Source organism: Callorhinus ursinus, unplaced genomic scaffold (genome assembly GCF_003265705.2).
Source record: "Callorhinus ursinus isolate GAN/ISIS: 27379988/994484 unplaced genomic scaffold, GSC_fseal_2.0 scaffold138, whole genome shotgun sequence".
NCBI lineage: Eukaryota > Metazoa > Chordata > Mammalia > Carnivora > Otariidae > Callorhinus > Callorhinus ursinus.
Window position 1 is genome coordinate 204,832 of NW_027397200.1, and position 15,922 is coordinate 220,753.

General features: G+C 45.1%; 1 protein-coding gene across 1 annotated transcript; it reads right to left on the reverse strand.

Annotated features, from left to right (window-relative positions):
• Nucleotides 1-8,739: 8,739 nt before the first annotated feature.
• Nucleotides 8,740-9,556, reverse strand: PRR9 (proline rich 9). Its single transcript, XM_025860069.2, has one exon. The coding sequence runs from the start codon at nucleotides 9,554-9,556 to the stop codon at nucleotides 9,230-9,232; it is 327 nt and encodes a 108-aa protein (XP_025715854.1). The 3' UTR covers nucleotides 8,740-9,229.
• Between the last annotated feature and the right edge of the window lie 6,366 nt (nucleotides 9,557-15,922).

The following is a 15,922-nucleotide window of genomic DNA, read 5'->3' on the forward strand; positions in this document are numbered from 1 at the left end:
AGTTCCAACACTCTAATTACAGGTTTGGTTCCTCCGGCAACCAGCCCCATTCTTAGATGCAGTCCGAAAGTCATGTGTCAGTAACACAACAAAAGACATCGTTATTATCTTTCTTACTCAGGAAGTGCCAAGGGTTTTAAAAGTTTTGTGTAAGAGACATTGAAGACCAAATATATATTTCTTATTATAAATTATAATATCACAGTAATAATCAATAATCCCTCATATTTAGCATTTACAATGTGCTTTCACAAATATCTTGTTTGATCTTGAGGATAGCCCTGTAGGAGAAGGGTGGGTAAGTGGTCAGCATTTCAGTTTCACAGATGCAGAATCTAGACCAGGAGATTTGCCCAGGGTCATGGAGCTGCTAAATAACCCAGAACACCGCTACAAAAAGTCTCCAGAGGGAGCTGCTCATCCACTGAGGGGGCATAAAACCATCCACTGGGACCAGGAGCAAAATATTTGGATGTTTTTCTGTGTTTATTTTATCCCTTAAAATTGTCTACATTTTGTGTTTGCTTATAATTTATATGTTCCAATGATAGTATGTATCTATTTCTTGTAAATAATATATATTTATTATATGATGAACTCAGGATTTTAAACTTTTTATTAAAGTATACATTCAGAAAAGTATAAATGGATTTTTTTTAAAGATTTTATTTATTTATTCATGAGAGACAGAGAGAGAGAGGCAGAGGGAGAAGCAGGCTCCCAAGGAGCAGGGAGCCCGATGCAGAACTCGATCCCAGGACCCTGGGATCATGACCTGAGCTGAAGGCAGACGCTTAACCATCTGAGCCACCCAAGCGCCCAGTAAAAATGGATTTTAAGTGCACAGTTCAACAAATTTTCACAGATAGCACAACCAGGTAAGCAGCCCCCAGATTAAGAAACAGAAGGGACACACAAACCTCCTTCCTGCCGCCTTCCAGTTACCACCATCCTGCCCTCAATTCAAGTATAACTACTATCCTGACCCCTACAACACAGGTTTGCTTTGCTAGTTTCTATAGGTTATATAAATGATATAAAAAGAGTATGCTTTATCTGAACCATGAAATTGTCAATATTCAACAGTTTTTGATCTCCATAAAGGCAACTTCACAAGGTTCATCCTAGTGCACTTTGTGTGTCTATTTCCTCTCCTCTACTTAATTTATATCTGTGAGATTCAATCATACTGCTGTGTGTAGTTGTATATCATTCATACACATTGTAACTAAATTCATTCCTTAGTGAGTCAGAAACGGCACCAGGTTGAGTTGTAGCACAAAGAAAACTTTTATTTGCAGCAAATAAGGAGATCACAAGAAATGGCTTCTGACGAGGGAGCAGAAGGCTAGCTGAAGACAAACCATAACTTGACACCCAGCAAACCTCCCCCCATCCCGCTCCTGGGTAGGATATGTGTGACAGTCTTCCAGGAAACTCCCAACTATCTTAATGTTAATGCTTTGCTAGAGGAAAAAAATAACCTTAACAATGGCAAGGCCTCCTGTATCCTGTGATTCTTCTTTAACATATGAAAGTTCTTTTGAAAACCTCCCTTTCTCCTTACTTCCCCTAACCCCATAGTATATAATCAACTGTTCCTCACAAGCTCAGTGCAGCTCTTTCTGCCCATGGGTCCTGTCCCTGTGCTTTAAAAAAAACACCTTTTTGCACCAAAGATGTCTCAAGAATTCTTTCTTGGCCGTCGGCTCCAGACCCCAGCAACACTGCTCCAAAACCACATTGATTACCAAATTGTTTTCCAAAGTGGTTGCACCAATTTGCACTCCCACAACCTCACCAACCTAATTCTAGCCATGCCAGTGGGTTGTGGTGTTCCACTGAGGTTTTAATTTGTATTTCTCTGATGAATAATGAGGTTGAACACCTTCTTCATATATTTATAGGTCATACACAAGTATATTTTTGTTATCAGGGAGTGCAACATAAAGAGTTTCAAGGCTCTGGAAGACTAGGATATTTTCCTGAATAGTTTGGACTACTTTTTCCTCAGACCACTGTAGAGGAAGAAGTTCCCATTTCCAGTGCTGTGACAGGGAAAGGGGGCAGGAAGCAAACTGAGAGAGGAGATGAGGACTTCCCACTTATCTTTGCTAGGGTCTGCCCCGGGTTTGAGTAAAAGCTTGTTCTGTATCTGACACCCAGCTTTCTACCCTGATGTGGCATGTTCTTGGTCCTAGGACTCTGGGACAAATGTCCCTTCAGTGACTGGCTGGCAAAAGCTGTTTTCACCATATTCAGAGCAACATACAAGTGATTCAAGTGCAAGAGTAGAGGGGACTTACAAGTGATAAAGGAAATTTTCAACTTTCAACATTTGTGGGCCTTATTCCTGGGTTCCCAGGGAAGTTATACTTCCATGTTTACCAAGATCAAAATGACTTTTGATGGCAAAACCTCAAAGCATGGGCTCTATTTTGCCCCAATCACACATTGTACATCCTCATTATTAAAAAAAAAAATAACCAACAAGGAGCATTCCAAAAAAAGATGGGAAAAACCAAAAAAACCTCCCTGGTTCCTATCAGATTAAAGCCATGGTCTTGCACATACTAAAAACATAATATAACATCTGTAGCTTTCTGGAATGTCCTCTGTCATGATGATTTGTGACTATGTAAAAAACCTGAAGCGGGAAAGCGAGGTTCTTGTCTCATGGAGTGGAAGAATGAATCTTGATGACAAAGGAGAGTGAGTAAAGTGATAGAGTTTTATTAAGCGAGGATACAGAAAAATCTCTCAGTAGTGAGATGGGTCCCCACAGGGCTGCCACTGAGGGCTTATAAGTTTGGTCTTTTATTGAAGGCTGGCCAGGGAACTTCAATCCTTTTAACATCTCTACTGTCAGCACCACTGAGTAAGGATTAGTGATAACACCTTTAATGGCTTACACCCTTTTTAGGGTCCGGTAATTCTTTTTTGGTCACAAGTAGCTGTTATAACAAGACCCTACCTCTCACACTTAAAGCAGGGTGGTCAGGTTCCTTCTCTTCTCTCTGGTTTCCTTCTACCTCCTCATTTTTGGGACTTCTGTGAGCCTGATCCTGTAGTCCTACTCTTCCTCACCTTGCCCCACCTGTCCCTTACTCAAAGCTTATATAACCTTATACCAAATATTCCTTCCCTGGAGCACTCTTCTTTATGAAGATTGCGTATCCTGGGCAGCTGTCCTAACTAGGGCTCAAATAAAACTCTTTTCTCTTTAAAATTGTAGAAAAGGTTTGTTCAATTTGTGTTGATGCAGGATTTAAAAAAAATCTAGTCCAAACTTCGTATTTACCTTGGCTAGTCATTTGGCCTCTTCTTGCACATTTTCAGTGATGGGGAACTCACTACGGTACAAACAGTCCATTTTACTGCTCGGCCATTTGATTCCTGTTATGACCTATCTTTCTGTATCCTAAACTCATGGATACATGCTCTTCCCTCTGGAGTCACATTGGAAAGATTTAAAGACCTTTACCTTGTAAATCTTTCTCATCTCTGGATGAAATGCTCCCATCTTTCAGTCACCACCTACACAACATGGTGCCCGGAGGCCTTGCCCTTTTTCTCACATTCATTTGAATGGACTAAAGTTGGTCAGTGTCCACCTTCAAATGTAGTGTGTCTGGAGTGATATTCCAGAGGCCACTGCCTGCAGAGCTTCCTTGCAGTTGCTTATCACTCCGCTAATACTTGTCCCTGATCCCCAATCCCTACATGGCTGGCTCCTCTGGGTCCTTCATGATTACACTCAAATGTCACCTGTTCAGAGTGGCTTTTCCCAACTAAAGAGCACCGCTCCTCACCAGAGTATCTTGTCTCCCTGTTTTATTTCCTACATTTTCTTATTTATGCATTTGCTTAGGTGCTTTTTGTCTGTCTCCTCCAATTCATGTAGGCTCTGGGAGACAGGAACTCTATGCATCTAGTTCACTCCTGTATCTTCAGTGCTTGCAACAGTAACAGTGCTTGGTACCTACAAGAATCTCAGTAAGTTTTTTTTTTTTTTTAAGGGAAGATCATAAGTGATGAGTCTAGGTTTTAATCCCCACAGTCTGATTCCTGAGTTTATGCCTATTTCCCCCACCCTGTAAGTTATTTAACTTTGTCTTGCTCATTAAGCCTTCCTCCTATTCTATTAGATGCTACATGTCTGCTCTTGCCTCCACCAGCACCTAGCATTGGCCAGCTCCATATATGGTCCTCTCTGACATACAGCCAGGCTAGGAGTGCCTCTGTGGCCAGTAGATGGTGCTGTTGAAAAAAGAAAAGCAGTTCCCAGGGCTTTTGAAGGAAGGCTAGTTGGTACCAGATAGGTTGAGTGTGGGAGAGGCAGAGCCCTGCCAGCCCACCCCTTCTTCTTCCAACCACCTCTAGGTGAGAGGCAAATGTCCATGGGAGAGAAGAAAGAGCAGGAATGGGTAAGTTCAGGCCTGCTGCCCACTGGCCAAGACATCTTGAGGTTAATGATGGAGTGGGAGGACGTGGGGATATCCCCCACTATACTACTTCTCTGGCTGAGGACCTGACAGTTTTTGCTTACACAGAGTTAGTCTGGGGACCTGCCCGTTGATCTAGTGTCCCTCACCCAACACATACACATACGCACACCCAGAATGGGGCTATGGAGGAGGGCAGGCAGTGGCACTAAGCCTTCTGGGTACACAGTTTTTCAGAAAGTTCTGCCCATTCCAACCTTGGGTTGTGAATTCCTCCAGCATACAGTCTCATCTGCTTTCCCTCTGTGTTCCCATAGCACCAAACGTCATGTCCTATACAGGCAGGTACACAGTCAGGGTGACCAACTTGTCTTGGTTTTCTGGGGACTAACCCAATTTTAACACCAAAAGTCCTGCATGCTGGACACCCCGTCAGTCCCAGGCAAACCAGGATGGTTGGTCACCCTATCAATAAAAGAAGCCCCTTTTGTTTCTGCCTCAGAGGTCATGCTGGTTGGCTGACTCTGAGAGTACCTAAGACTTCAGTGTCGTCGGCCCCATGAAGACAGGCAAAGAGCACAGCAAGGCCCAAGGGCTGACATCTAGGGCTCATATGTCAACAGGAGATACAGATAATTACATACAAGGTAGCTGCAAGGGGGAAACAGACCCCTCAGAACCTGTGTAGGTGCACCTGCTGGCTCTTTGACATGGAAGATTTCTGGGAGGAGGTGAGTTTTAAACCCATGGGCTGATAGACACAAGCAGAGGGAGAATCCTGAGTGAGAGGGAAAGAGGCAGGTACAGGTAGAAAGGAGGCTGTGATGGGTTATCAGAGCACAGGTACATGGAACAGTGGACCACTCTGGTCCAGGAGAGAAAAGAGATCCTGAAGGCAAAGAAGCAAGGAATAAAGGGAAGAGAGGTGTTCTAAACCTGGACTGGGAAGATTGGATTTGGAAGTTGGTAAGGAGTTACTGTAAGGTGCCACTCAGGGATGAAGTGTTTGGGACCCCAAAAACATACTAAGAAAACACCTAAATTTGGGGGAGCCACTTCCCATCACTTACCTCTTCCTTTCCTTTAGTCTCAAGCCATAAGTAATTTTCCGTCTTCTGACCTCAGGGTCTGGCCTTCTGAGTCTTGCTGTCCTATTAGGCTCCTCTGCCCCTGGGTCCCAATTTTGCCTGGGAGACCTAGATGAGCTAGTTGAGTCTTAGTGCCAGACAGGTTGGAAAGAGGCTTAGCGCTTACACTTACTATCACTCCCTAGTTGCATTCCTCCAGTTCATGGGAATGTGGCACGTCCAGGGGAAGCTCCTGTCACCAGCAAACAGATCTCATCATAAGAAAGTTCTTAAACTGAACCAAATTGGTAACTTCTGTCTATCAGTCCCAACTGTGTCCTTTGGAACCTCACAGAAATCCAATCCCTCCCTCACAAAAGCACTTAAAGTATTGAGAAGAGCTATCCTGCTCCCTTGGGTATTTTCTTTCCTAGTCTAAATAAATTTCAACAGTTTCTAATATGAAAGTCTTCAGGCCATTGTGCTATCAACATGGGTGCCTTCCACCAGGGTCTCCAGAGCCTGGTGTGGTGCCTTGCACAGAGCAGGTTCTCCATAAATGTCTGTTTTCTTGACACATTTCCTCTTGACACGTGGAGCCCAGAGGTACACTCTTGTCACATATTGAGTTAACTGTGTCAAAACTGAGATCAAATCAAGTTAAGAGAAAAGAACAAAAGAATAGTTCACAAAACTGGAAGATTTCAAGCTGAAAGTGGCAATAAGCTCACAGAATGAGGGTTACAGCTCAGTTGATAAATTATGAATACATTGATCTCTATTAATGATTAACCACTAGATGCCTACATTCCTTTTAGGGGAACAGTGTTGCATAAATTACTTGTTTGTAGCCGATAGGCTCAGGAAACTGTGAGGTCATGCTGACGTGAAGAAAGCTTAAGTTCACTTATGGTCAGAGCCCACATTTTGGGGAAATCAGGATAGTTGTAAATTTCAGTTATGCAGCTATGGGTGTTTGGTCTAGGAGTATATTCAAACTATGGGCTCCAGTTTTGTTTTTTCCTTAGGGATTGTCAACTAGAATTTCTAAATCCAGACTCATCTTGGTAATGTCCCTATCCCTCTTTCTGAAAGGCTTGATCTTAACTGTTCCATGTCCTAGGCCCATGTCATTAGGGCCCTGATTCCCTCAGCAACAGTATGGGCAGGGCTTGGGTCAGAGCTCTGTGAGCACGAGGAAGGTGTGGTCGTTCTCATGGCAGAGTTTGATGAAGGCCTTCTGGCTCCTTGACGTTTGTTCCTTCATCTACAATCTGTAGGTGTGTCTCCTTCCCATCTCCTGAGGCCTCCCCTATAATCAGCAGGCTGTCCTTTCTCTGATGTTGCTAGACTCTCTCTGCTTGTCTGCCCAGCAGTTCTGCTCAGCGTCTGAGTGTCCCATCTTGGACTCCAATCTGTGCACGCCTTTAGTGCTGGAGAACAAAGACATTTCTTGGGCTTGAGCCAGGCTGGGGAAGTGTCATGACCTCCGTCAGCCCAGTTAAAAGCTCTACTGCTAGGAAGGCTCTCTGGAGCCTCTTTGCAGGTTGTGGCCCTGGGGGAGTATGAGTTTATTCCAAAGTTAGAAATTGGAAGAGATAACTTATTCCAACTAAGCAGGGAGGCAAAAGAACTGTGATTCAGGCACCTGGAGCTGTTCAGGGACTTGGGATGTCCAGGTTTTGGAGAGGTCCCCTAGGCACATGTGGCCTGTGGAAAGAAGCTCTCTAGCTCTGTGTAGGGATGCTGCCTGCTTGTTCACCACTGTCTCTCCAGCATCTGGCACAGCACTTGGCATTTGGTAGGTGGATGAATGAATGATGTGAAGACAGCTCAGGAAATCTTTCCTGTGTGCCACAGGCACTTCCTCATGCAAGTAAGAACTCTGTTCTGGAGTCAAGAGGGACTCCAGTTAGAATCTTGACTTCACCACTTACTTGTTTTGTGAGGCCAGACCAGTTCCCTAATAAACATAAAGGGGCAACACATGGACCCCTTGAGCTGCTGCCAGGATTTCCTCAGAGAATATGCATAGAGCTCGGGGCCCATGTTTGCCATTTGCAGAGTGAGTGAGTTCTCAGGGCTTCAGGTCGTTGCTTGAAATCTTCCCCCAAGTTGCCGCCTGTCCCCTCTTCTCTTGCCTTAGAAAATCTCTAAGATTAAGAGACTTGGGTGACTCCAGTGCTGCAAGGCTCTCAGATCAGCCAAGCAGCTCTCCATTGGGCATACCCATATGGTCTGACTCAGAAAGGGGGCCCAGGGGAGTGAATGAGGGGCCAGTTTAGCTCTTAGGAGGCCAGCCCTTAACGTAAGGTCCAGATCAGACCTCAGGGCACCACTGAGGAAGCAGCTACATGTTCTTTCATGTTAGTAAGTCTTGCTTCTGCTGGACCCTTTCAGTGAGAGGAAGTGGGGCAACATGGTGCAAGGAGGTGACCCAGGCTGACTGGCTTTCCTGAAATCTGGGATGGCAGGACAATTTTAGTCCTTGAGTCTATTTATCTCAGAAGCATTTTTAGTTGCTCCTTCTGACAGGGATACTATGCTTGTAAGATATCATGGATTCATTGGGGACCCCTTCTACCATACAACTCTCCTCCTCCCCATTTGAGCCCTTTCCTCCAAAAGCAAGGATCAGAGAGGAAAGAAACCATACTGGCAAGAATTTGGATATGAAGTTCTGAGTGTGGGCAGTTCCCAGGTCCTGATGGATTCTCCCAGGTGGGAAATGTGTGTGTAGGTGAGCCCATGATGCATTGTGGGTGGGGGTGGAATAATCCAGGTGACCTTCCAGGAGGCCTCTGTCAACTTTGCTATTCTATGCACCTGTGAGGTCTGTTTTTCATTCCTACTCCAGCTTGTCCAAAAAAAAAAGGGAAACGTAATCATCACAGGGATGGACTATGGTTGGGCAGTGGGGAAGAAAGAGCACACATCAAGTCAGACATCAACCTTGGAATCAGCTTTATTCTGTATTTACCTTCACCAGGGAGAAGAAAGCAATGAAGCTGGAGAGCAGACTAGCCTGCACCCCACAGACATAAATCACGTCTCTAAAGAATGTATGTGAAATTATAGGGCCCAAGCAGACCAGCCATCAAGCACAAAGATCAACCAGGACCCCAGACATCCCATCTCATTTGTCCTTATTGGCTGTTTGGATTCAATCATTTATATACTTTTGTTTCATTTTTCTAAAAGCACAACTAACATTCCAATATCCAATCATTTGCTGTTCCTGTTTAGGATGCATAGACAAAGCAACCCAATTTTTTATTTCCATAACACCACCAACTTCTTCTCGGTATCCATGGTGGTGGTGGTGGTGATCAGAGCAATGTCCATCAAAAGTCAGCATGTTTTGAGGTTCGAGTGAGAGGCTGAAGCTCTGAATGATGAATGGAAGCATCCTTGGCTGTTATACACTCAGGGCTGGATGAGTTCGTGCCCCATGGGAGCTGAACAACTGCACTATTCTTACAGTTGAAACCTTCTACTAGACTGCTGAGAACAATAATTATTCACAGAGATTGATGAAACACAGAGAGAAATGCCTTCAGAGACAACAGACCCAGTCCTGGAATACTGAAGAAGCCAGGAAGCAAGAACAGGTGCACACAGAGGTACCCACAGGTGAATGTTACCATAGCACGGGCTTGGGTTAGGTTTTCATCTGTTGGCCATCTTCTTCTTGACCCCAGATGACATTATGAGATGCTACTTTCCCTTGCCAGGGGGTAAGCACTTCTCCTGGACTTTTTGTGGACAAACTTCCACACATTTTGTCTGAGATAGCTCCTGACATGACTCCACACACTGAGGTGGGCATTGGTCTTGGCCTTGCTGTGGGCAACTCTCTTGGCTCAACTCCTGGCACTGAGGAAGACATACCTCCTGAACTTGCACTGGGCACTTCTCTTGGCAGGGGTCCTGGCATGGGGGGAGGCACACCTCCTCAGCCTTTGCCTGGCACTGCTCTTGGGCCTTTTGAAGACATGGAGGAGGCACACATGGCTGCTTGCACTGCTGATCATTAAAGGACATCCTAGGGTGGGTAACAGAACCTGAAACAAACACAAGATTTGAAATTAACTACAGTAACAGTACCAGGCTGGGTACTGGGAGATGATGGGTTGGTAGAAGGAAATGGGGAGTGAATGATTATAAACCATAAGAACTTATTTGTTTGCTGTTTTTTATCCTTTTCTCTTTTCTATCCCCACTTCAGCTCCCTCTGACACCCATCTCCTAGGTGGGAATATTCTCATAGCTTTTGTATTGATACCCATAGCCCAGTCATATCTGACACCCAGTTCTACCACAGGTTTTCCCTTTTCATCTGTTTGGCTAGTCTTTTTGAAAATCAGGTATAAGAGACTAGACAGAATACACAGGATGGTGTGAGAGGCCCAAGAAATGGCAAACCACTAAAAATCAGTGGAAAGTACAGTCCAGTGGAGGAAGAGAACAGCCTCCTGAAGACAGAGAAGCAAGGGAGAGGGAGAGAAGGCACAGATGTCACCACTTACCTGTCTTCAACAAGACTCAACAAAGGACGTGGATTGCAGGGCCCAGCAAGGTAGGGACTTTTATACAGTGCCTGGTCCTGCCTCCTACAGTAACTGACTGGCCACGTGGGCTGATGTCCTAATTGTGGAGTCACCATAACGAGCTTCCTCTGAAATTGCCCATGGTTTGAGTCACTGCTTGGGATGCCTGTTAATCAGCCTCCATTTGGGCCGCTGGGTCCTCACCAGACCTCAGCAGGGAGGGGCTCCTCTCAGATCTCTATCATTAGAGGTAGCAGCAAAAGAATGTTCATAAAACGTTATCTCAGTCTGTTAAACTGGGACTGGGTTCCTTATCTGCCCAAACTGGTTCAGGATGTGGTGAGAGATAAGATCCACCTTACTCATCTTGTCTTCACCCATGGGAAGACTTTATGCCTAAGACCTGGGGTCTGTCTGGATCAAGGACGTGTATGGGCCATTTCAGATATTTCCACTGATGTCTCTTCATTGACCCTGGAAAGTCACACTTCCCAAGATGGCTTGTCCTAAGACCCCAAGCACACAAAGGACCCGGAGAGAGTGATTTTCCTACATAGAAGTCTTTAGGGAAATTGGAGTAATTTGTTACTCTTAGGTTGTGAAGTACGATGGAAGAAAATGGGAGGGAGAATGCAGGTAATCTTCATCTTCTCAACTTTGATTTATGACATTTCTAAAAGTGGAGTTACAGAGTTTTCACAGTGACCAAGAAAATAGGATGGAACAAGGTTGGTTTTCCTCCTTGTCTTCTGGAAAAACTTTTCTTAAAACTTAGGTCAATAAAAACCATGGGGGATGAAAGGAAAAGTTTCAAAGCAAACACACCCAGTTTTCTCACTTCCGAGCCTCTGTGTGGGCTGCCACTTCTGTCTTGTGTGTCCTCTCTCTCTCTCTCTCTCTCTGTGACTTGTGAAACCCTAAACATTCTGCAAGTTTCCATTCAAGTCTGCCTTGCAAGAGCCTTTGCTGATTACATTAAACCAGAAATGAATTCACCTCCTTCTGAACTCCTATAGTGTCTATTGTTGGTGCTGTTTATATGATATTTACTATAGTTATTAGGAATTCCAGTTATCTTATGTGTAAGATCTTATTACTACCTTGAGTTGTAGGTTTCTAGAGGGTAGGGGACTAATAAGTGGAAGACCAATGACCATTAATGGAGTGAATGCATTAATTAAGGAATAAAGAAGGTGAATGTAGGAAGTAATTGGGAGTAGAGGAGGATCTCATGTATTGGAGGATGGGAAAACATTTGTTATAAAAGAAGCCCTTAGGCCATAAAGTGGTGGCCTGTGCTTGTTTGCTAAAGTTGGTTGAACCCCAGCGACTTTCAAGATGATGGTGTCCCCGTTAACTTGAAGAAGTGTGTTTAGGTCATTTTCTTAAGTATAGCATTTGGCTAAAATCAGATGTTCCTTTGAAGGTTTATACAGTTTTTGGATGCTTGATCCCCCAAATAGTTTTTAAAATGTGAGCTAGGGACAGACCAGGTGACATTTTGGTCTTTAGGGATTGATGTAGCACTAGTGTAGGCACCATCAGTGTCTTATAAGAGGCAGTGGTGGAAGTGGTCACAGGCTGGCTTCTGGGAGCTAGGTGAGAGTGGGACTGGGTGGGATAAGGAGAGGGATTTGGAAGACCTATGGTGTATCTGAAGGGACAAGGTCATTTGGAGACTCTGGGAATCAGGTGTAGGATTGGGGGGCTCTCCTCATTTTCCTTCCTCTTTCCATTTCTCCTCTCCCTCTTCGTCTCCATCTTTGGTATAAAATGTTGTCTAAGAAACAAGGCAACTCTGTGGAGTCCTAGCAGATAAGAAATTCTCCATCACTGGGGTTATTCATTCATTCTTTCAGTCATTCATGACCCTGCTTTCAAGTGCTCCATAGTCTCATGGAGAAGATTGGCAGAGGTAAGCCCCCATGCTCCAGAAGAAGGCCCCTTCATCAGTCTTGAATGGACGGAAGGTCCTGAAAGGCTTCTGGGGGAGGAGTGTCTGTGTTGTGTTTTGCTGTGCAGTAGGAATTACCGGGCAAGGAGGGTGGGCAATGGTGTTACAGGCAGCCTGGAAGAAGGAATGCTTGTTAGAGTGCTGCTGAGAGGAGAGTCTGAGGCTAATTCAGGAAAGTGGTGGGTGAGATGCTGAGGGAGGGACACTGCTTGGTTGAAACTTCCAGAAGTTTTCTACAACAGGATGTATGAGCTGACCTTGCTTGGGCTACATGCATTTCTATGTCTTTGGCTGAGCCTCAGGAGGAGACCAAATAGGGATGTGCTGAACAATGGAGAAAGCAGGTCATGTTCTCATGGAGGAGGGTGAATGCAGTTAGGGAGAGGTCAGAGTTCAACTTCTCTCAAAGGACTCTCTCTCTCTGCCTCACAGTGAGCTGATGACAGTGAAGTGAGTCCAGTGTAATTACCAGGGTCCTTTAATGTGGAAAAGGGGGCAGAAGAGCCAGTGTCACAGTGAGGTGATGTGAGAAAGATTTGACTGGCTATTGTTGCTTTTGAAGATGGAGACCGTGTGCCAGGAATTTCTAAAGGTTGTGGACAACCTTTAGAAATTGGGAATGGCAAGTGGACAGATTGTGCCCTAGTGCCTCCAGAAGGAGATATAGCCCTGTTGGCATTTTGATTTTATTTAAAAAATTTTTTTAAAGATTTTATTTATTTATATCAGAGAGAGAGAGTGCACAATCAGGGGAGACAGGCCGAGAGAAAGGGAGAAGTAGACTCCCCGCTAGCAGGGAGCCTGATGTGGGACTCGATTCCAGGACCCTGAGATCAAATCCTGAGCCAAAGAGAGACGCTTAACCAACTGAGCCACTCAGGCACCCCCATTTTGATTTTAGCCCAGAGAGACCTATGTCAGACTTCTGACTTCCAGAACTCTGAGATAATATACTTCTGTTATTTTAAGCCACTAGAGTTATGGTAACTTGTTACAGCAGCAATAGAAAATTAATACACCTTCTCAACACCTGAAGCTGTTGGGAAGTCTCATATGAAGACGTAAAATCCCACTTAGCACTCACTCATTTAAGTATCTACTCACTGGTCATGTCAACCCCTCAGTCAAAGACCAGCTCTTGGTGATGCATGGGAAAAGAACTGGGCCCAGGACCTCAACTGACCTGGGGTTGACTCAATTACAAAGAGTTTGTGTATCCTGGATAAGCTACTTAGCTTCTCAGACCCTTGATTTCCTCTTGTTGGGAAGGGATAACATTATTTCATGGATTCCTTGTGAGGAATAAATTTGAGAACATATGCACCAACACTTAGGACCATCAAGCTACTTACAGAATGTTAGTGCCATCTGACTCTGTTCAGGACTCAGCTCCCTCATTAAGCCTTTCTGATTCTCTCAGTTCTTATTCCATCTCCTTTACTCTGTCCCCCTGGGGCTCCATCTTTTCTTATGCTTTTCTACTTCCTGGGATGTAGTAGACAGTGTACTGCACAGAGGTCCTGAGATCTGGCTCTGTCCCTAACAAGGTATGTGACCTTAGGCAAGCCTCTGACCCTTCCTCGCTTTTCATCATTATTAAAATAGGAAAGGTAGCCTAGGAGTCAAGCTAGGTCTATTGCAGCTTTGACGTTCTGTGATACTCATGAATGATTAGCCTGGACATCTATATGACTTTGTAAGTACGTGGATGCATATCTGTGTGGTGGGGCAGGAACGGGGCAGTTGGGGGGGGGCTCTTCCTCCTTGATTAGGTTATAATTTATAATCCATCTAGTCTTACATCTTCTGTGGGTGGCAGTGGCCCAGCCAGGTGATTGAGTGACCTTAGGTGGACTATATTTTCCTAGATACAGAGTGGGAGTATTTGGGGTCCAAGTCCTCAAAAATCAACCCTAGTGGCCCAGTATCTGGGGTTGTAGCCTGGACAGCTTTGGGGAGATTGTGAGATTGTCCCATCCTACATCTTAAGATGAGGTGCCTAAATAGTTTCCTTAACCATCCCCAGCCCTCCAGTGAGACTGGGGCTAATCTGATTGAATGCCATCTAAGATTTAAGATTTTAAATTTCTGCAGCTATCATTATTGGGAGCCAGGGTGTAATTATATAGGGTCAGCAGAAGAGAGTCAGGTGTGTGCAGGACATGCTTTTCCCCCCCCATTCCCATCAAATAACCATCTCCTTTGTTCAGATCATAAAAGTTCCCAGACTCTTCTGATTCACTCGGCTGGTCCCTCTGCATATTATAGGGTAGTGGCTCTGATAAAGCCGAATGGTGCAGAATGTGGCTCACCCTGTTCCCTGGGAGCAGGTGCCACTAGAGAGCTTGTGGGCTCCTTCAGAAGGGTCCGCTACCCCCTCACTTCCCTGCCTCCAGTAATGCCCACACAGGGTTGTAGGAGGGGTGGTGGGTCACAGGCCACCATGCCCAGAGGAGACATGACAGGCCACCTGATTCTCCTTCCTTGTTTCAGCCCAACATGTGCTTTAAATAGGAGGCACTAAATTATTTATCAACTGCATTTTTTTTAAGTTGAGGCAAATGAGGTAGGAGAGTGTTGAGGGCCTACTTCAAAATCATGTGGTGAGCTCATGTCTGGACCAGGCAATGGCCCACGTAAAAACATTTAGGACACCACTGTACTGGGGATTCTTTATAAACTTCAGGGAGGCAAAAAAGATGCAGAACAGCTAGTGGTTCTGTACCACTGGTGCACAATACTACCACTGGTAGTATTGAGGTGATGAGGAATATACATAGATACACATCTTCACCCTCAGGAGGTTCATGGCACCCACGTTAAAGACCACTGACACAGGAAATGGGGAGAAGTATGTTCCCAAATTGTTTAGGTTGATATTGGTCTTCAGTCCTTTTCCCCTTTTGTCCTGCCTCATTGTGGCCTAAGTTGGGATTAAAAATCCTAGACTCTTCCAGCAACCAACTCAGTGTGATCTTGAGTAAGATGCTTCCCTCTCTGGAGCTGGGTTTCCTCATCCAGACAACTGAGACACTGGGCACATTTTGTGCCACATCCGGCACTTATACTCAGTGCTGCAAAAGGCACATCTGGCTCCTACTGTGATTTGTGGGCTCTGGGGCCCAGTTTGGGAATGGGGTGGGGGGAAGGGTCCTATAAATCTACTTGCCTTCAAAGATATTTGTGTTCCTTTCCTTTAACTCTCTCTTTCCTTCTCAAGCCCGCTGCATCACACAGCAGGATGGAAGAACAAGACATGGGCCATAGCAGATGGGGGTGAGGACTCCAAGCACTGACCAGGTTCTTGAGTACCTTTATGTCCTGGCTTTCTAAGTTCAGTTTCCCATGCCAGGGGCTTTGTATATACCATCTCACTGGTCAGTTCTCTCCACACCTCAGTGAGAATTTTCTTCTCATTCTTCAAGGGGAAGAAACAGACCACTTCTCCCACTGAGGTGACACAATTGGCCTGGGCCTCACAGCTGAGTGTAAAGCTCACTTCGAGTCCACATCTTTGTGATGACAAAACATTTCCCTTTACCATACTACCTTCCAAAGTGAGAAATCTCCTCAGAGGCAGGTTGTGCTTCCCAGGTGAGGCTGGGGGGAAAGCTGGCAGGATCTGTATCTTGTAACCTAAGGGAAAAGTGACCAATTCCAGGGATGCCTTTTTCTCAGTCACAGGCCAGCCATATTCAGCCCTGTCCCTCGCTCCTACCTCTGAATTCTGGGAATGACACATGTGGTGAGGGTAAGCAACACAATAACCAGGGCCTCAGCCCAGAGCAATCCCCTTTCTCTTTGGAAAAGTGCATCCAAAGCCACTGAACATGCACTCATTTATTGTTACTGAATGTCTGCTCTATGTGCCAGTCTATTCTCAAAGAACTTACAGTCCAGTGTAAA